General features: G+C 41.2%; 1 protein-coding gene across 2 annotated transcripts in view; it reads left to right on the forward strand.

Moving 5' to 3' along the window:
- The window catches only part of ccnyl1 (cyclin Y-like 1), a 62,377-nt gene that overhangs the window by 5,104 nt on the left and 35,983 nt on the right, over positions 1–21,290 (forward strand). The window contains exons 1-3 of one of the 2 annotated variants that reach the window (XM_048533695.2): positions 12,682–12,756; positions 14,323–14,411; positions 21,219–21,253. In XM_048533695.2, the coding sequence (XP_048389652.1) occupies positions 14,390–14,411; positions 21,219–21,253 (57 nt within the window). In that variant the 5' untranslated portion in view covers positions 12,682–12,756; positions 14,323–14,389. Of the gene's footprint in view, positions 1–12,681; positions 12,757–14,322; positions 14,412–21,218; positions 21,254–21,290 lie in introns of those variants that run through there. The other variant, XM_048533694.2, reaches the window with a different exon arrangement.

Below are 21,290 nucleotides of genomic sequence, written 5' to 3' on the forward strand. Positions count from 1 at the left end.
TCTGCACTGACCCTCCAAACAACAGCATCCCAGCTTCCCCACCCCTTCACTTCATTGCTGTAACCCTGTATGAGGTTTTTTTTCTCAACCATGGCCAATCCACCTAATCTTTGGACTGTGTGAGAAAACCCAAGCACCCAGAGGAAACTCATGCAGACAAGGGGAGAACATGAGCAGTCTGGAGGTGAGGCCTGATGCAAACTGGTAGCAGGACCTGGCATGGTCAGCTTGAAGGACTACAATGCTGAACTTTATATTTCTTTATTTTTTGAATTTATTCCTAAGATTTTTTTTAAACCTAAGATGACACTGTAAGCGGTGACCTTGTAAACCTTTCACTGCACGTGAGTACATGTGATAATAAACCTAATTCTAATTCTAAAAAGCTCCACACAGACAGTCGGCCAAGGCTGGAGTCAAAACCACGTTCCTGGTGCTGTGAGGCAGCAGTGCTAACCACTTTGCCATTATGCTGTCTCCTTCAATTTCTCTTCCATTCCCATCTCAGTGAAAGTCTCTGGTTATAATATATTTACCAGCCCCACAAAGCTCTTAGTACATTGCCCGAATCACTTTATCAATTCACTCCAGTGATGTGCATGTCACCATTTGACAGTGGGTCCAGCAGAAAGCCTGGACTGTGAAAATTGTTGACAAGTCGTCTTTTCAGCTGATACTCTCCCCTCCTTGTGAGGGGTGGTGAGGCTAATGTAGAACCTAACTTCACTGCTGTGATCAGCTAGTTCAGCACTGACAAGCCTTGAATTTCTGATGAAGTCAATACGTGTGGTTCAATACCGTACTATTCCTCCCTGGCAGGAAGCCAGGTGCCCGGGGAAATAAGGATAAGAATGAAAGACAGATGGGATTTAAGAAAGGTGAAAGACAGAGAATTCAAGGATAAGAATCGAGCAAGGCCACAGTGAATAGGACTTAGAATGCTAAAAAAAATGAGCCTTAAGGCCTTATGTATGAATGTGTGGAGCATGAGCAGTAATATGGATAAGTTAGTCACATGAATAGATCTAACCGCCTATGATTAATTGGGAATTACAGAAATGTGGCTGCAGGGTGACAAGGATTGGGAACTCAATATCCATGGGTTTTCAATTTTTAAAAAACAGTGGAAAAGGGGGAAATTTATGTAATTGTGAGGGTGGCTATTAGCGCTGGTGAATAGGATTTGTATGGCTGAGCTTAGAAATGCCAAGGAGCAGAAAATGTTGATAATGGTATGTAGATCCCAATTGTAACAATATTGGGGAAGGCACTAAAAAGAAAATCAGGGATACATGTTATTATGGTTGACTTCAGTCTGCACATATTGTGCAAGTCAAATCCATAGCAATACTGTTGAGAGAATATTCTTGGGGTATACGTGGGATAGTTTTCTGAATCATTATGTTGAGGAACCAACTTTTTTTCTAACAAAGGCCATACCTGAAAGGCTTTTGTGTAATGAGGAAGAAATAATTGACAATCTACTTGTGCATATGGATCCTTAAGGAAGTGTGACCACCATAACATCGAATTCGTCATTAAGATGAAGAGTGGCATAGTTGTTTCGGAGACCAGGGTCCTGAATTTAAATAAAGGGAATTGCAATAGTGTGAGACATGAACTAGCTATGATAAACTGGGGAGTGTTACCTACAGGGATGAGCATAGGTAGGCAATGGCAAACATTCAAAGAGTGCATGGACAAACTGCAAAAATTATTCATTCCAGTCTAGCATAAGTACAAAACAGGGATCATGCCTAACAAAGGAAATTAGTGGCAAAGTTAAATCCAGGGAAGAGGAATTCAAATTAGCCAAAAAAAAACAGACCTGAGAATTAGGAATAGTTTAGATTCTAGCAAAGGGAGCCAAAAAGATTGATTAAGAGAAGGAAAATAGAGTCTAAGAGTAACCTTGCAGGGAGCGTACGTAACCGATGTAAAAGCTTCCATAGGTACGTTAAGCGAAGAAGAATAATAAAGACAAATATAGGTCCCCTATAGTCAGGGATTTTATAATGGGGAACAAAGATTGCAGACCAACTAAGTGTATTGTTTAGCCCTTCGTTCACAAAGGAAAACTTCTCAGGAGTATGGGGAGTACAGGGTCTAATAGGAAGGAGGAATTGCAATAAATTAATATGAGTAGGGAAATGGTATTGGGGAAGCTAACTGCTTTAAAAGCAGATAAACTCTCAATGCTTAGTCACCTTCATCATAGAGTTCTTCAGGATGTGACAGAATCAGATAGTCAGCGTGGATTTGTGATGGGGAATTTGTGCTTGACAAATCTACTAGAATCTTTTCAAGGATGTAACTCGTAAAATGGAAAAGGGGGAGCTAGTAGGTATGGTTCATTTGGATTCTCAGGCTTTTGATAATATCCCACAAAAGAGATTAGCATGCAAATTAAAGCATTTGGGCTTTGAAGCTGTGTACTAAATAGATTGAGAACTGGTTGGCAAACAGGAAGCAAACAGTAGGTATAAGTAGATCTTTTTAAAAGGGTTAGTGTTTGGAATCTAGCTATTCATGATATATGTTAATGATTTAGATGAGGAATTTACGTGATATACCACCAAGTTTGCAGATGACACAAAGTTGGGTGGGAGGGTGAGCTATGAGGTGAATGCAGAGAAACTTCAGTGCGATTTGGATAAGTAAGTGGGAAAACACACGGCAGATGCATTATACTGTGGATAAATGTGAGGTTATCCACACTGGCAGCAAAAATACCAGGCAGATTATAATTTGAATGATGAATAAATTGTGGAAGGTACTGCACAATGAGACCTGAATGTCTTTGTGCACCAGTTGAAAAAATGCATGCAGGTGGACCAGGGATGAAAAAGACAAATGATACATTGGTCGTCATAGCAAGACGATTCGAGTACAGGAGCAGGGATGTTTTGCTGCCACTGTACAGAGCCTTGGGAAGACCGTACATAAAGTACTGTGTGTAGTTTTCATCACTGTATTGGAAGATGGGTGTTCTGGCTATTGAGGGAGTGCAAAGAAGGTTTACCAGACTGATTCCTGGAAAGTGAAGCTGACGTACAGGAAGAGACTAGATCAGCTAAGAATATATTCACTAGAGTTCAGAAACATGACTTTTTTATAGAAACCTACCACATCTTAACAGGAGTGGATGATGTAGATACAGGAAGAATGTTCCTGATGATTGGGAAGTCCAGAACCAGGGGCCACAGTTTATTGGTATTATCGCTGGATTGTCAATCCAGAGACCCAGATAATGTTCTGGGGACCCAGGTTTAAATCCTGCCACTGCAGATGGTGGAATTTGAATTCAATAAATATCTGGAATTAAGAATCTAATGATGACCATGAATCCATTGTCAGTTGTTGGAAAAACCCATCTAGTTCACTAATGTCCTGTAGGGAGGAAACTACTGTCTGGCCTGTATGTGACTCCAGACCCACCACAATGTGGTTGACTTTTAACTGCTGTCTGGGCAACTAGGGATGGGTAATCAATGCTACCTAGCCAGAGGCGCCCACATCCCATAAGATTTGAGATAGTGGGAACTGCAGATGCTGGAGAATCCAAGATAATAAAATGTGAGGCTGGATGAACACAGCAGGCCAAGCAGCATCTCAGGAGCACAAAAGCTGACGTTTCGGGCCTAGACCCTTCATCAGAGACCCTCCATAAGATTTACTTTGTATGACTGTCAGAAAGGATGCAGTGGTTTGGGACTCTTTTTGTTTCTTGCAAAAAAGACGGAGAGGTGACCACTTGGAAGTATTTAAATCTGTGAAGGAATTGCAGAGAGTAGACATGGAGAGGTTGTTCCTACTTAGCAGGGGCCAAAATCCAATAGGGAGTTCGAGAGAATCTTCGTTACCCTGTGAGCGGTTAGACTGTGGAACTCACTACTGACGTGGCAGGAGAAAGTAACCTAAGAGGAAGGTGGGTATGTACCCAGAAGGATTACAGATGGGACTAGATGAAGAAAAATGGAAGAGGCTCTTTTGGAGCATTCATGCCAGCATTATCTTGTGAACTGACAAAAGTTCGTGTGGAAATTCTGTTTATTTTCCACTCTGTTTCTTAACAGTAACTATCTGTATTGTTACAGTACATAACTGACCAGACTGCAAGGTTTGTTTGTTCAGGATGCTAGAAGTTTTTGTCTTTTGTTGTCTTTGCACCAATGTATCCAAGACTGTCTGAAATAACAATTTATTTAAGAACGGAGTAATAGCATTTCCTGATGTCTCAATTAGTTAACCAATAGGTAATTACTCGGGGAATGTATACTGGCTTTAACATGCAAGTACAGGCGGATAAAGTGGTGCATTGTGCCCAAAAAGAAAAAGCATGGACTTGTCATAAGCTTGTAGTATCCTCCTGTTTTATTTTATCTCACCTTCTCACTATATCCTCCATTCTTCATGTACCTTTCTATTTTGCTCTTAAATGTATCTACACTATTTACCTCAACTATTTCCTGCAGTAGCGCATTCCACAATCTAACCACTCCCTAGGTAAAGAATTTTCTCCTGAATTCCTTCAATGGTAGTGACCACAGTGAGAGGACTGTCTGCAGGTTTAACTGCCCCGTTTAGCAAAGTACATGGAGAGCAGTTTAGATTTGTGAGATGAGTGTGTGGGATGGGAAACATCTATTACAACACTGAGATTGAAGTTGTTTGTGCTGAGCAGACTAAAAATGAATTTAGAGAGGCTGTTTTTCCCAGTGGTGGAATTAACAATGAAGAGGTCATTGATGTAAAAAATTTTTTGTAATGCCTCCAGAGAGAGATTAGGAAAACATTTTCTTCTGCAGTGAATTGTCAGAGCACAGAATGTTTTCCCATGGGGATTAGGTGATGTGTTATTTTTAAAAGTTGGTAAATATTTTAAGCCCTGGAACAGGAGTACAATAAGATTATTTTTAGCTTGCTCTAGCATGGACTTGATGGGTCAAGTTATTCCATGTCTGTGTTTTGTTTACTGCTCTCTATTTGGTTAAATGGTGTCAACTGTAGTGGCAGCAGAAATGGGGTGGGACGAGATCTGAAGTAGAATTTAAACCACAAAAATCTGTAGCAAGAGGTCTCCCAGCCTGATGCAGAAATTATTCTTCTTTTGTGACTTTTGACATTCTCAACCATTTACCCGAAGATAGCATGAAACATTTCTTTATTCTTTTATGGGATGTGTCCCAGTATTTATTGCCTTCTCTACTTGCCCTTGAGAAGGTGGTGCTCAACTGCTGCCTTGAATCTGTGCTGTGCAGCACTGTGGACCCTGACCCCCATTCTGGCTTTACATCCACACTCGTGCATTTCAAGGAATGAAACAGTGGCCATGTAAGATTTTCTCTTCTCTTTCTATAACAGGGTACTGGAGCCAATTATAGCATGTATTCAATGCTGTACTCACTACAGACCATATAACCTGAATCAGAAATGCTCCCAAACCTTTCTTGATTTGTTCTTTATCATGCAAGTTTTCCAAACCATTAGGGACCCTTTAACTGTAAGCAATGATTTAAAATAAAGATTTAAGCTAGACTGTATAGTGTCAGCGTTAAAATGGGCCCAATAAGTTCAGTAAGGCTGGGAAGCAAGTTAAAACATAGAGAATGGGCAAGGAAATTAGTTTTAGAATTGGTTAGTGATAACCTTGGTACAGGAGCAGTGGTCTAGATGACATTTTGTGCATGAATTTCTTTGATCTAAGATGGAAGAGTGCAGGGGAAGGCTCAAGTCAATGTTATGAGCCTGCTGCTTTGGCTTTCAACTTGATAAACCTGACTGCTCACTGTTCTTTTAGCTTACTCATGTAGAATTTTCCAGCCCTCTGCTGGGTGTAGCAAATATTTATTCTATCTCACTGTTCACAGGTTTTGTATTAAAGTGACTTGAACTCAACTTCACTGAAGTGAGATTGCTACTACTGAGCTAAGGCTGACCCCTTAAAGGAATAGGGGATAGTATGCCCTGCAGTCCTGAGTAAACACAAAGTTGAGTGTTAGCCCCTGCATCCTTGAACCCTTTAATTTTAGTACTGTAATTTGTTAGGGCAATAGGAAGAAACACTCGGAATAAGAGATGCTGTTGCTGGCTTGTGCTGTGTCAAGCAATAATCTGGTGCTTGTGGGAATTTAGTGTGCAGAGCAATGGAAGTCTAGCTGCTTTCGTTAGGGGGCCTGGTAGGCCGTCAGCTATTGCTTTCCAGGCCTGAAATGTAGAAACACTCCAGTGTGAATTTGGTGGGTAAATAGAGTATCAGCGACTTGAATCACATGAATGTATTGATGTTGTAGCTTTTTAAAAAATGTATTCACTGGATATTGGCATCGCTGACATCCCGTCCCTAAATTGCCCTTGAGCAAGTGGTAATGATTTGCCACCTCGAATCACTGATATCTGTTGGGTACACATACACCCATAGTGGTGTTAGGGAGGGAGTTCCAGGATTTTGACCCAGTGACAGTGAAGGACTGCAATATAGTTCCAGGTCAAAATGAAAAATGGCGTGAGGAAAAACTCCCAGCTGCTGGTGTTCCAATGCATCTGCTGTTCTTGTCCTCCTAGCTGGTAGGGTTCATAGGCTTGGAAGGTATTGTTGAAGGAGCTTCAGTAAGTTATTGCAGAATGTCTTGTGGATGGTGCACACTGCTGTGTGTTGGTGGGAGCAGCGAATATTGAAGGTCATGGACGGGCTACCAATCAAGTGGATTGTCTTGGATGTTTTCAAGATCATTGAGTAATGTTAGTATTGCACCGATCCAGCAAGCAGAGAGTATTTTGTTACTCTCCTGACTTGTGCCTTGTCGATTGTAAATTGGCTTTGGAGGGAGGCTGTAGAATTCCCAGTCCCTGATTTGTTCTTGTACCAATAGTATTTATGTGGCTGGTTCAGTGGAGTTTCTGGTTACTGGTGATCCCCAGGCTGTTCATTGTGGGGAAGTTCAGCATTGGTGTGTGGTCTTGCCTTTAAATGTCAAGCACAGGTGGCTTCTTTCCCTAATTGGTGATGGTTCGACGCTTAAGTGGCATTACTTTTGCCCAATTTATTATTAGCCTGATTAAACGTGCAGGTTTTGCTGCATTCAGACAAAGGTAGCTTCAAAATCTGAGGAACGGTAGGTTGTACTGAACACTCAGCAATCTTCAGAAGATGTTCCCAACTCTGAACTTTATGATGCAGAGGGGGGGAAAAAAAGCACTGATCCAGCAACTGAACATGGTTGTGCCTACCTATGATACTGTCCTGAGGAACACTTGTAGCGATGCCCTTGAGCTCCAAGATTGACTTCCAACAACCATCACCACAACCACCATCCTTTGTGTTGATTATGCATCAAGCAGTGTCAGGTTTTGCCCTGATTCCCATTTACTTTTGGTTTTATTAGGAATTCTTGAAACTACACTGAATTAAGTATTACCTTGATGTCAAAAATGGTTACTCTCACCCTCCCTTTGGAGTTGATCTCTTTTTTTTTTGTCTATGGTTAGACCATGCTGATAATGAAATCTGGAGCTGAATGGACCTGGTGGAATCCAAGTTGATCCTTGGTGAGCCAGTTAGTGTGCTGTTGGAAACTCTGTCTCTGGATATTTTCCATTGCTTCATTCATAATTGAGAGCGACGGGTGGGTCATTAGTTGACCAGATTGGATTTGCCCTTTTAGTGAACTGGACATTTTCCCACACTGTCATATTAATTCCATTGTAGCTGAACAGCTTGGTGAAGGAAATCCTGAGCCATGGAACAAAGTCGTTCAGCAACACAGTTGTCTGTACTTTGCTTTTTTATTATCCAGTGTCTTTAGCTGTTTTTGAAATCGAGATGTGAATTGAATTGGCTGCAGATTGGCATCTGTGACACTGGGGACCTCAGGAAGATACCAAGATGGTTCACCCACTCATCACTCCTAACTGAAGAAGGGTGCAAATGCTTTGGCCTTGTCTTTCACACTGTTGTGTTGGATTTCGCCATTGCTGAGGTTGGGGATGTTTTTGAAGCTTCCAATTTCAGGTTGTAAAACTTATATGGTCACATGTTGTAAAGGATTCTACTGGAGCATTGGTGCATACCATCATTAAATAGAATTACACCATAAATACTTGTTGAATGACTATAATGTTGAAGTAAAAGATAAAGTGTGCCTTCTTAGTGACACCGGACCAGCATCACTTGGTAAGTTAAAATACTCTGACTCTCAAGTGGGAAAATAAATTGTTTTGATTTATTTGTGTATGAAGCTAAACTTTTTAACTGCTTGTGCATCCCTACTTTTTATTGTTGCACCAATGATGGGTATACCTTAGCCTGCACCAAATTCTGAATTTCTTCTCAGCCTTCCAACTCTGTTTCTTGGCTATTTCCCACCTTACATAGGGCTGCTGAAATGTTGATTGATCATCCTTTTCTTTTGATTTGGTAGTTCAGGTACTTACTTTCGTGCCACCAGCTCTCTCCAAATAACCTGTCTAGAGACCAGCACTGATATACTTTGGCTTGTCTGAGTTCTACTAAGGGTGCAAATGGCTAGAGTAGAGCTCAAAATCAGGGGCCTTTCAGTTCAGAGGCTCGAGCTGAATCACCTGTACCACTCGGGCTCCTAAACCTCTCCAAATCTATCTCCCTCTTTTAAGTCACTCCTTAAAATCTGAAACCAATGACTAAACATTTGAACTTGTCCTAGTACCTCCTCACATAATGTGTTAACTGTTGATAATGCTGCTGTGAAGTGCCTCGTGTGTTTTGTGTTATTAAAATTGCTGCATTGAGCAAGTTGATATTGTAAATTGATGTAACCACATGAATTGGATTCTGCTTGAAGTTATTGCGTGGAGCTGTGCTGGGGAGAAAATCTCAGATGATGTTTAACATGTTCTGTTAAGTTGGGAGGGTGAGTGGATTGTCTAATGAGCACAGGTTGGGCTTGTTTCAGCTTAAATCTAGAATGGTGAGGGGTGACTTAATTGAAATATATAAGATGCTGAAAGACCTTGACAAGTTGAATGTGAAAAGGATGTTTTCTCTTGTCAGCCATAACTAGGGGGCACTGATTTTTAAAATTAGGGGTCATCTTTTTAGGTCAGATGAGGACAATTTTATTTCTGTCAGAGGGTTATGTACCTTCAGAGCTGTCTACCTCAGAGGCAGTGGAAACTGAGGCGGGTTGTCACTGAATATATTTAAAGCTGAGTTAGTGCCCTGTTCATCTGGCATCAAAGATGAGGAGGGATAGATGTGAATGCAGAATTTAAAACATAAATAGATCAACCATGATCATATTGAATGGTGGAGCAGGGTCAAGGAACAAAATAGTCTGTTTCTCCTTTTAAGTGTTCATATTCATAATGTGATTGCTCCATATCTCTTTACAACAAAATACTAATCTTAGTTATATCATCAAAAATGGTCCATTCTCATCACTATTGCAGACAGCAGAAACTTTGAAGAGTCATCTTGGGAAGTATAGTTTGGGTTCTGTTAAGCCTGCTTCTAAAACTGCGTTTGCGTTTGTGTTTTGTGGTCTAATCAGCTTATGATTTTGAACATGTATTCCCAATAAACATTTTGATACTGTCATAGTCTCCCTTCATTAATTACTCTGATCATCCACTATTTTATCATAGTGGTGTGTAGCTCCAATGTTTTTGTTTGAAACCCAATCAAAACTCCCAAGTTGAGAGAAAAGTAACATCTCTTGGAATGTTCAATGTTTTACATGATTCAAGTGCATTAGGTATTAAAAACTTCTCTCTTTATTAAAATCAGAATGTGATTGTCTTCAGAAGGCTGATTACCTACTCCTCATTAGAAAGGCTGCAAGTAATTTAAGCAGATTTAAAAGTATCATTTTCAGTAACTTGGGTCTAGTGAAATCAATGATGGTATCCACTGTAGAAGTGACATGCATGTGCTATATTTTGTATGTGATGCAGTCAAAATGATGTTTTGTCTTCTGAGCTTGAATATTTAAATTTTGATCTTCGTGATTAATTCATTGACTTTTAATTTACAGCTTGTACTTTAGGTCAGGTCAAGTTAATCCATTCCGCCAATGCGAAAACCTGTTCTATGACCCACCCCATCTCTATAATCTCCAGCAACAGCACTCAGAAACGTGTGTTTCTCGAATTCTGGCCTCTTAAGCCTCCCTGATTTTAAACATTCCACCATTAGGTGGCTGTGCCTTCAGTTACCAAGGCTTCTAGCACTGGATTCACTCACTACACCTCCCCAAATCTTGACCTAGCTTTCCTCCTTTATGACAGTCTTTAAAATCAGCTCTTTCACCAAGCTTTAGGTCATCTGACAAAATACTTCCTCATGTAGTTTTGCATCAAACGGTATTTCATAATGCCCCTTCCTTTGAACCTTGGGATATTCTAACCTGTTGTTGTTAAAGGTGTACAGTAGTCACATACAAATCAGTCACTTAAATGGCAGCATGGGCTTGCTTACAGAAGTGTTACATTGCAGAAGAATGCCATTCAGTCCATAATGTCTGCAGTAGCTGTCTGAGGCTAAAAGGTCTACATCTGTTCCTAATTGTGTTTTGCGGCTGGCAGGCAAAATCGCATATTTCCCCTTTAATGTGTGGTTGGATGATTACCAGATGGGAAGGGTGTTTTGTCCTATTTTTAAATTGTGCCTGTGCATTTAAAAATCCATTGGAGTAATCCAAATCAGTAGATTGCATGAAATGCTTGACTTGACCATGACAGCGTCAAGTCCTTTGAAATGTCGTGTTAACTAAATTTAAAGAAGAGACATCGAAAAGAGTGCAGAAGTCCTTCCAAAACTCTGACTGAGTTCTTGGACTGAACCTGTGCTGATGTGGGATGAATCATCATTACAGGAAACAAAAGAGAAGAATATTTAATTTTATCTTGTTAAAAAAAGCTTTGTTTGCAAATAAGTTTGCTTGTAACAAATCAGAAACTCACCCTTATAACTATTAGCCAATTATGGATATTGAACATAAAGCCCCTACATTTGGAAACAGGCCCTTCGGTCCAACAAATCACACCGACCCTTGGAGCATCCCACCCAGACCCATCCCCTTATAACCCACCTAAGCTACATATCCCTGAACACTGGCAATTTAGCATTGCCAATCCAGCTAACCTGCACATCTTTGTACTGTGATAATAAAATGTGAGGCTGGATGAACACAGCAGGCCAAGCAGCATCTCAGGAGCACAAAGGCTGATGTTTCGGGCCTAGACCCTTCACCAGCATCTGCAGTTCCCATTATCTCTGATACATCTTTGTACTGTGGTAGGAAACCAGGGCACCTGGAGGAAACCCATGCAGACCTGGCGAGAATGTGTAAACTTTACACAGTCGCCTGAGGGTGGAATCGAACTTGGGTCCCTAGCGCTGTGAGGCATCAGTGCTAACCACTGAGCCCCAACTGATGAATAAAGAAAGAAAATGTTTGTCATTTTTGTTTGTGCAGCAGCTCAGATGCTGTTGGTGTGTTATCTTGAGATAATTGAGAAGTATAGTGTGAGGCACCAATGTATCCTGATTATTTCAATTGCCTAGTTCTCCGGATAGATGGACCACAAGAAAATTAATAACTTGTGTATCTTAAGGGAAGTAGGTCTGACTTTGGCAAATGCTGTTTCTTTATTGAAAGAAAAGTGATGCCTAGAAGTCCTTTTAAAGTGACCTATTAAGTCAATGATGAGTGAGTCAAACTCATTTTTCTTCAGCTAAAGTCTAATTGACTTAAAGTTTGCACTAACTAGGGGAGGGGTGGGTGGAGGTGAAAATTTCAGCTTTTTTCTCTGTCATCTCAAGTATCTTGTGCCCATCAGTCGTTGCGTTGTAATTTGAGCTAAGCCACATATGAATGATTAGTCAGGTTGTTGCCGTAGCATCCTCTTAGATCTCTGCACAGGTCCAGATCTGCTCTCTTGCAGATCCATGTTTTCTAGCCCTGCTTAACGAGAAGCCACTGTAGGTCAGTGAGTGCAGGAGTGAAAGACAAATAGGTCTTGGTGTTAGCAAGAACCTGGACAGCTGAATTTTGGGTGACCTCAGGTTCTCTGAGATTAGAATTTTGAAGCTTGTTGCAGAGTGTATTGGAGTACTTAAGTCTATAGGTAAAAATGCAGAAATGAGGGTTTCAGCAACAGTTGAGCTAAGGGGCAGAGTCAGGATGGTGTCATGAAGGTTAAACGTGTTGGTCTTGGTGATGACGTGGTAAACGATTAGCAGCTCATCTCAGCATCAAGTATGACACCATGCTTACAAATTGTCTGGTTCAGCTTAAGACTGTTGCCAGGGAGCAAGATAAAATTGTTTTCCCGGAAGTAGTATTTTGAAGTGAGGTGTGAGAACAATGACTTCAGTCTTCCCGATATGCCTGTGCAACCGATTGGCTATGGGACACAAAGCGTGACCTTTAATGAGAGTTGTGAGATGGGAATGTCGGGAGATTGACAGGAAATAAGGCAAGAAAAAATGTGCATGGAAATTTATCATTTACAGTGCAGAAGCAGATCATTCAGCTTTGTACTATTTGTTTATGCTCCATATGAGTCTCTTCCCACCTCTGGTTCGTCTAAAAGTATGACATTTTGGTCTTCTCTACAAGCAGAAATATTTTATTTTAAATTTAGAATTTTGTAAAATTAGTTGCAGTTGTTATCTTTTCCTCTGTCTCCTTCTTTTTCTAGATATGAACTTAGAATCAAACCCATCTGACCACCCAAGAGCCAGCACCATCTTCCTGAGCAAGTCCCAGCCAGATGGTGAGTATAGATATATCTCCGAACAGACTGATCAAACATATTATTCCACATCTCTGGAGCAAATGGGACTTGAACCCATGCCTCCTGGCCCAGAGGTAGAGACACTGCTGCTAAATCACAAGAAACCTCTAACAGTGAGTTTTATATGAACCACATTAATATGAGGATATCCACATGTGTGTCATTTATATAAATGATTTGGATGAGCATATAGAAGGCATGGTTAGTAGGTTTGCGGACAACGCCAATTAATAGACAATGAAGAAGATTTTCTCAGATTACAAAGGGATCCTCTTCAAATGGGTCAACGGGCTGAAAAATGGCAGAGAGAGTTCAATCTGGATAAATGCAAGGTGATGCATTTTGGCACAACAATCAAGGGTAGGGATTATACAATTTAGTGGTATGGCCTTGGGTAGTGTTGTAGAGCAGAGGGACCTAGAGGTGCAGCTACACAGTTCTTTGAAGTTTGCATCATATATAGATAGGATGATTAAGAAGGCATGCTTGCCTTCAATGCTCAGTCCTTTGAGTATAAGAGTTGGGAATCATGTTGAGGTTATACAAGACATTGGTGAGGCCTCTTCTAGAATACTGTGTCCAGCTCTGGTCCCCTCATTATAGGAAGAATGTTATTAAGCTGGAGGGGTTTGAAAAGTGATTTAACAGGCTATTGCTTGGTATGGAAGATTTCAGTTAAAAAGAGAGATTGGATAGGCTGGGACTTCTTTTTTCACTGGAGCATAGGATTTTGAGAGGCAACCTTATAGAAGTTTATATAATAATGAGGGGTATAGATAAAACTAATGGTAGTTGCCTTTTTTCCTAGGATGGGGTATTTCAAGAGTGGGGGGCACATTTTTAAGGCAAGTGGAGAGATGTTTAAAAATACATGAGCAATTTTTTTTTACAGAGGGTAGTTAGTGTGTAGAATGAACTTCCTGAGGAGGTGGTGGATGTGGATATCATTACAACATTTAAAAGACATGAAAAATAATAGGAACGATTTTAGAGGGATTTGAGCTAGGAGCAGGCAAGTGGGGCTAGTTTGGATGGGATTATGTTTGGCATGGACTGGTTGGACCAAAGGGTCAGTTTCCATGCTGTATGACTCCAGGACTCTCTTGTCCATTATCTAGCAGAGTAATGTTCTGCATTTATTGATGCTTCATGGTTGCCGTTACAATAGCTACCTACAGTTTCCACTGTGGAGCAATTATCCTGTTCCCAAAAGAAATATATTGTGATTTATTTTCTAACCAGAGAAACTATTATGCATAATACTCATTCACCAACATTAAAACTTCTACTTGATAAGAAGCATTACCTTTTAGACTGCTAATTTCCTAAAGATTTCTAACATGCATGAATGAATATGTTGCCTTTAGCTCAGTGGTGGGTGGTTTCATTGATCTTTTTTCATCCTCCTCCATGCAGCGCTTTTCCATTTAAGTACTGCACTTCCCAAAATTGCTTGGCAAAGGTGGCAGAAGGGGTTTGACCCCTTTGTTCCCTGTTGATGGCTGGGATATAATGTGAAGGTTATTTTTGCTTATTTACCTTTAGAGCTGTCTGTCATCCATAAGGATATGACTAGGACCGCAGGTGCCAATATAACAGCAACCTGGGGGTCATGATGACCAACAACTCTGAAGGTAAAGAAATTCTTAAAATTGATATTTTAGTAACTCAATCAAATGAGGGAGTTTGTAATTTTTAAAAGGTATTTTTTTGAAGCAGATTAGCCCAGGGCAGAGGTCTCTAATCCATTTGTACTGATTTTCTAGACTTCATAACTGCCACCATATCTCAACCATCAGATATTTAAAATATTTTCACACCTGTGTGGCCCAAATATTGTTTAAAATACATAAATACAAAACGTATTGCTACTTGCTCAGTGCCTGTAACAGTACTAATTATTAACGTGAGGGGCAAGTGTAGGGTGCTAGCCTAAGTCTTATACAGCTCAGAACATGAGGTTTTGTGCATTCCACATTTGGGTGAAAATTACTTCCTTAAAAAAATAAGAAAAAGGAGCAGGAGTAGGCGATCTGACTCATCAGGTCTGCTCTGTCACTCAATAAAATCATGGCCTTGCTTACCATGTTCCCATACCCCCCTCCACTCACCATAATCCTTAATTCCTTTACAGTTCAAAAATCTATCTTTGCCATAAAAACATTCAACAAGGTAGCCTCATCTGCTTCACTGAACAAAGAATTCTACAGATTCACAACCCTTTGGCTGAAGATGTTCCTCTTCAACTCTGTCCTAAGTGTGCATCCCTTTGTTAGCCTTCAGTGCCTAACTCTCCACTAACATCTTACAGTCACAGCCGTGTTGCCAGTGATTTCACTATGGGAATGATATCCATTTGCTATCATTTTGTGCATGCTTTGGGAAGAGTTAAAGTGGCAACTTTAAATAGTTCACTTCCTGAGAGTTGATACCATTTATTTCCACTTGTACAAAACTGTGACCCCGCTACCTGACCATTCTTGCCTGAACTGTACTTTCAACTTGACTATTCTGATGCCTTTCTGTCCTCCAAAATATCCTGTTGGTCAAAAGCAACAAAGTCCTTTTCTCCCCAAGGTCCAGTTTACCCATTATTGATCTACAGTGGCTGCTGTCCCATAAAATATTAAATTTAAATTGCTTGATTTTAATGAATTCCTCATTGTCTTGCTGCAGCTTTACAGCATCCTACAAGATGTCCATAGCATCCTTTAAACCTTTGAATCTGATTCCTTTTTCCTTCCACTATAACTCTTGTTCTGGTTCACCAGCGCTGCATCCTTTGATGACATTGGTTTCACTGGCCCTCTAACCCCACTTCGTGTGACTGCCAGTCTCTGGTCCTTTAAAGGTCTTCACCAAAAAGCATTTTTATATGCCAGATTTTCATCATGCCGTATTGGTCTTTTTCTTCATGTCTTGCACAGCCTTTCCTTGGCGGCTTCTATTGTGAAGTCCCACGGGGCATGTTTCTTCACATTACAAGTGAGATGTGTACAAAAGCTTTTGTTTAAATATTTTGTTGCATCTTCAGCCAAATCATTCGTGTTTTATTTTCCCTCACCGTACTCATCTCAACACTGGTCTGTGATGCATCCATTTATATAAAAAAAAGGTGATGTTTCATTCATGGAGTTTCACTTAAATGTTGTGTAGACTTTCTGATTCATTGAGATTGTAAGTTAGATTTTTTTTCAGAGCTGGGAGCTCTGAATTTCTTGCCTAGATTGGTACAGTTTGACACTGCAAGGAAACCAGGAGGCCAGTAACTTGAGAATGCAAGGTGTGAAGCTGGATGAACACAGCAGGCCAAGCAGCATCAGAAGAGCCAGGAAAGTTTGACGTTTCGGGTCGGGACCCTTCTTCAGAAATGGAGGAGGGGAAGGGGATTCTGAAATAAATAGGGAGAGAGGAGGAGGCAGATAGAAGATGGATAAAGGAGAAGATAGGGTGAGTGGAGACAGCCAGGTCAAAGAGGCGGGGTTAGAGCCAGTGAAAGTGAATGTAGGTGGGGATTTAAGGAGGGGAGGATAGGTCAGTCCAGAGAGTATGGACAGGTCAAGGGTATGGGATGAGGTTGGTAGGTAGGAGATGGGGGTGGGGCTTGAGGTGGGAGGAGTGGTTAAGGAGGCGGGGACTAGCTGGGCTGGTTTTGGGATGTGGTTGGGAGAGGGGAGATTTTGAAGCTTATGAAGTCCACGGACGATATGTCCATCCTGGGCCTCTTGCATTGCCAAATCACGCCACCTGAAAGACGCAGGAACAAGAATCTCATATTTCGCTTGGGAACCCTGCAGCCCAAGGGTATCAATGTGGATTTCACAAGCTTCAAAATCTCCCCTCCCCCCACTGCATCCCAAAACCAGCCCAGCTAGTCCCCGCCTCCCTAACCATTCCTCCCACCTCAAGCCCCACCCCCATCTCCTACCCACTAATCTCATCCTGCCCCCTGGACTGGTCCTCCCTGGACCAACCTATCTTCTTCTCTTCCCCCCCCCCCCCCACCCCCCCAACTCCCCACCTACTTCACCTTCACTGGCTTTAACCCTGCCTCTTTGACCTGTCTGTCTCCTCTTACCCTATCTTCTCCTTTATCCATCTCTATCTGCTCCCCCCTGTCTCCCTATTTATTTCAGAATCCCCTTCCCTCCCCCATTTCTGAAGAAGGGCCTAGGCCAGAAAGTCAGCTTTCCTGCTCCTAAGATGTTGCTTGGCCTGCTGTGTTCATCCACCTCCACACCTTGTTATCTCATATCTACTGCAGTTTTTTTTCTCTTTTAACAAATCTGTGCAGTCACAGAGATGAATTAATGCATTTTAAGAATAATCTACAAGTTTAAATCGGATCTTAAATCCGCTATTAGATAATTTCTGCTTATCCTGCAGTGATATCTCTCATGTCCCAGGGATATTCATACCATAGTTTGGAAGCCATTGGTCTTTGAGGACACTTTGCTTGTAAATTGTTTTTTAAGCAATCCTCCATATTGGATTGTACCTTTTGACCCAGCAAATTAATTATATCTTTAAGAACCATGGTGGATCAGCCCTCCATATGTTCTAAGTGGACTGATTGCATCACTAAAATGAAAAAATAACTTGCAGTTGCACTATTCCTTTCATAACTTCAGGATGCTCCAACATGTTCTGCAAATATTGTGGTACTTTTGAAGAGTGCTTCCTGCTGTAATATTGGAAATATAGCATCCATATTTTAAACTGGATTACACAGACAGAATTGTGATGCAAATCAAATAATGTGTGATAGCCATGTTCCTTGAGAGATAAATGTTACCCAGGATATTGTGGCGCTCTCCCCTTCTCCACTTCAGAATGGTGTTGAGCAACCTTTTCGGCCCACGTGAGGGCAGATGGAACCTTGCTTTGATGTGTCATCCAAAAGTTGACACCTCCAACGATACAACAACCCGCCACTTCTGAAGATCTGGTGTTTTTGCAGCTCTGAAAAGCAGTGTTATCTGTTGTTCAGGTTTTTAAAAATCTGTTTGTCTTCATGAAAAGTTTTAACTTTACTCAGTTTTTAAGTGTATTTTACCAAAGCAATGAAGAATCAAAAAATGCAATGCCTGTAGGCGCTAAATCATAGAAACACGCAGTCACAGTTTAGAAACAGACCCTTCGTTCCAACCAATCTATGCCGAACATAATTTCAAACTAAACTAGCCCCACTTGCTTGCTGCTGGCCTGTATCCCTCAAAACATCTTTGAAGCTTTTACCCTTCCAAAAGTAATGATTATGGTAGAAACACCAGTTTCTATCAGGTACACTTCAATAGCAAAACATGCCATCAAGACATGATAGTGGTCCTCAGCTCTATGCCATTCTGCCAATAAATGTCGTAAGTACTTGTCTTCTGCTTTGGTCAGTGGAGGCTGTAATTTGATTGATAGGTGCTGGCAATCATCTCAGTAAACACTCTCATTTATCATGCTTTAATTTGAAGTTAAATCAAAGTGCTCAAAACCCCAAAGGGCGAGGGAGATTAGAGGTCAAAGGAATTGGAACAAAAGGCAAAGGAAGTAGTAATCATAAAGGAGAGAGAGTGTTAATGGCGGAATTAAAACATAAGATATAGACACTGAGACAGAAAATATCAAAATGGAGAACAGTGTTCATGATCTCAAATTATTGAACTAAACGTTGAGTCCAGAAGCTGTAAAGTAACTTATGGGAAATTGAACCACTAGCTTTTGCTGGGTTTCAGTGAAGCAGGTCCAAGATGGAATTGTCAGAATGAGAGCAAAATGATGCATTAAAATGACAGAAGGTAATTATGATGTGGATAGAGTGGAGACGTTCCACTAAAGCAGCACCCAGCCTGCGTTTTGTCTCAGTAGAGTGGCAACAGCACTGTGAGCAGCACATATAATGGACTATATTAAAATAAATACAAGTAAATTGTTAATTCACCTGGATGGAGTTTTTGAGGCCTTGAACGACTAAAAATACAGATGTTATACCTTCTGTGTATATAGGGGCAAGTGGTGTAGGCAGGAGTTAAGATGTTTGTGGTTAGAAGAATTGACCAGATGTTGCGGAGGAAACAGCCCCTTCATTGATGGGGACAGGAGGAAAGAGGTATTTCGTGGTGACATCGTTCTGTAAGTGTGTGAAAGGTAGAGAATCGTGCAAGACCTGTGGGGTGGAAAGCAGGAATCGGAGAATCCTACCATAATTCTGTAAACAAGGGGAAGGGAAAGAGTGATGACGGGTGTGGGTCAGATATGGCTGAGGGCCTTGTAGAGGAAAAATAGAGCCACTGTCAGGGAAGGTGGTCTATTTGGGAACAGGCATGCCAGCAACAGAAAGAAAGAGAGAATAAAATGTAGTCCAAAAAGGAAAGTGGGTGTAAGGAGTTGAGCTATCTGTGGAGTTTGGTTTTTAATAAATATTCATAGACAATTATCCCCTAGAAGTAGAAACTGAGAAGTCAATGAAGAGAAGGGAAGAATATGAGATGGACCAGGTTAAAGTAAGTGAAAGGTGGAAATTGGAAGTAAAATGGCTAATTTTTCCGGTTGAAGCTGGTAGCATTCTGGATACAGACCCCCTCAAAATTTATTAAGAAGGTAGCCTAGACCCTAATGCTTTCTTATTTAAAGGTAAATGTGAGATGCTGTGTTCCAGATGCAGTTCAATTGATCAAACTACTTTACGAAGCAGTACACAAATTATTCAAACACTAGTTAAAATACAACAAAAGAAAGAGGAACTTGGAATAATTTAATCTATTATTCTGTTAAGTTTTCCAGTGGTGTTATTTTACTACTGAACGGTAACTTTTCCAATGTAATAACATCTCATAAACACATCCTTGGCAAAAGGTGAATTCAGAAAACCATTTGTTTCACATGCATTTCTTTTTAACTAGAATCCCTACAGTGTGGAAACAGGCCATTCAGCCCAAGACAACCACACAGACCCTCCAAAGAGCGTCCCATGCAGACTTGCCACAGTATCCCTGAACCCCTAATGTAATGGCTACTCCGCGTAACCAACACAACAGTAAACACTGTGGGCACTTTTGCATTGCCAATCTACCTAAACTGCACATGTTTGGGTTGTAGGAGGAAACCAGAGGAGACCCACATAGACGTAGGGAGAATGTGCAAACTCCACACGGGCAGCCGCTAGAGGCTAGAATTGAACCCGGGTCCCCGGCACTGAGAGGCAGCAGTGTTAACCTCTGCGCCACCATGCCACCCTCCAATCCAGGAGGAAAGAACGTGAAAAGACAATTCTGAGAGGGAATGTAGCAGCCAGGAGAGATTCACTGCTGTCCAATCCTGCTGAGACCACAGCAAAAACTGCTGAAAGCTAATCTAAAAATATCTGGTTCTGTGAGTAGGAGCTTGACCACACCTGTCAAGCTGCTTCCACCGTTCCAGCTTTTTTAAAAACAACACCCAAGGCTTCACAAATTGTTTATCTTCTCATAGACTGATCGACGCATGTTCCCCAGTTTCTCTGGAAAAGAAACCAGGACAAAACACACCTCTTAAAACCACTGTATCATTACAACTCATTGATGTATTGTTGTAGGTGAAGCCTGAGTAGGACTGGAACAGCAGATGTTTTACACACTGAACAAATAGACTAATTGTAGCCATATCTTTTATTTGGAGGAAGCAAGACAAGTTAAAGGAGCAATTGTTCCATTAGAGAACTATCCTTACCAAGAGGGGGATAGTGGTGGGTGGATGCTGTCTGTACCTTAGTTCAAGGAAGAAGCAGCGAGCCCTCAGATTGTTCTGATGTGATTAGAAGTGTAGAGGAATTGGAAGTCTGTGACAGAGGTGCAGGTCAGCACTAGGACCCTGGAAATTGTTGTAATGTTGTAGCACGTCTGGAGATTCAAGATCATAGGTTGGGAGAGATTTGATAAGGGAGAGAAAATAAGTACAGTAAGGTAAGAAAAGGCTGAAATGGTGGTTTATTCCAGGGTCTTTGTCAATTTTGGGAAGGAGTTAAGTGGGCTGTTCTGGGTTGGGGGGGGGACTATAACGTAGGAAGCTGCGCAGCGGTGAAATCCAGAGGTGATGAGGTAAGTGATGGTCAGGGAACTGACAGCGTGATGTTCAGCAATGGGGTCATGGCCCAAGCACTGGTGAGAAGTGTCTGAGAGTGGGTGCTCAGCACCTGAATGTAGAAATCAGTACACCAGGTGTCACTTTTAACAGTAGTTTTGGTGCCAAGGTCAGGGTCAGACCTGAGAGAATGAAATACAGCAGCTTCAGCAGAAGACTGGTTCTTTGGGTGAGGAGAGTAGACAAGTCAAGACAGCCAATTGCATGCCAATAGGGTGGGTGGTTAACCAGAGGGAACACCACTTTAAAAGTCAAAAGTTGGCTCAAAAAGTATTAACCATTTGTGTTAGTTTGCTGACGTGTTTTAAATGTGTTTCTTTTATTTTAAACAGTGAGAGAGAAGAGGAAAAGTAACCACATAAACCATGTAAGTGCAGTCCTTTTAGATATGCTGTCTATCTGCT

Source organism: Stegostoma tigrinum, chromosome 7 (assembly GCF_030684315.1).
Source record: "Stegostoma tigrinum isolate sSteTig4 chromosome 7, sSteTig4.hap1, whole genome shotgun sequence".
Classification (NCBI taxonomy): Eukaryota; Metazoa; Chordata; class Chondrichthyes; order Orectolobiformes; family Stegostomatidae; genus Stegostoma; species Stegostoma tigrinum.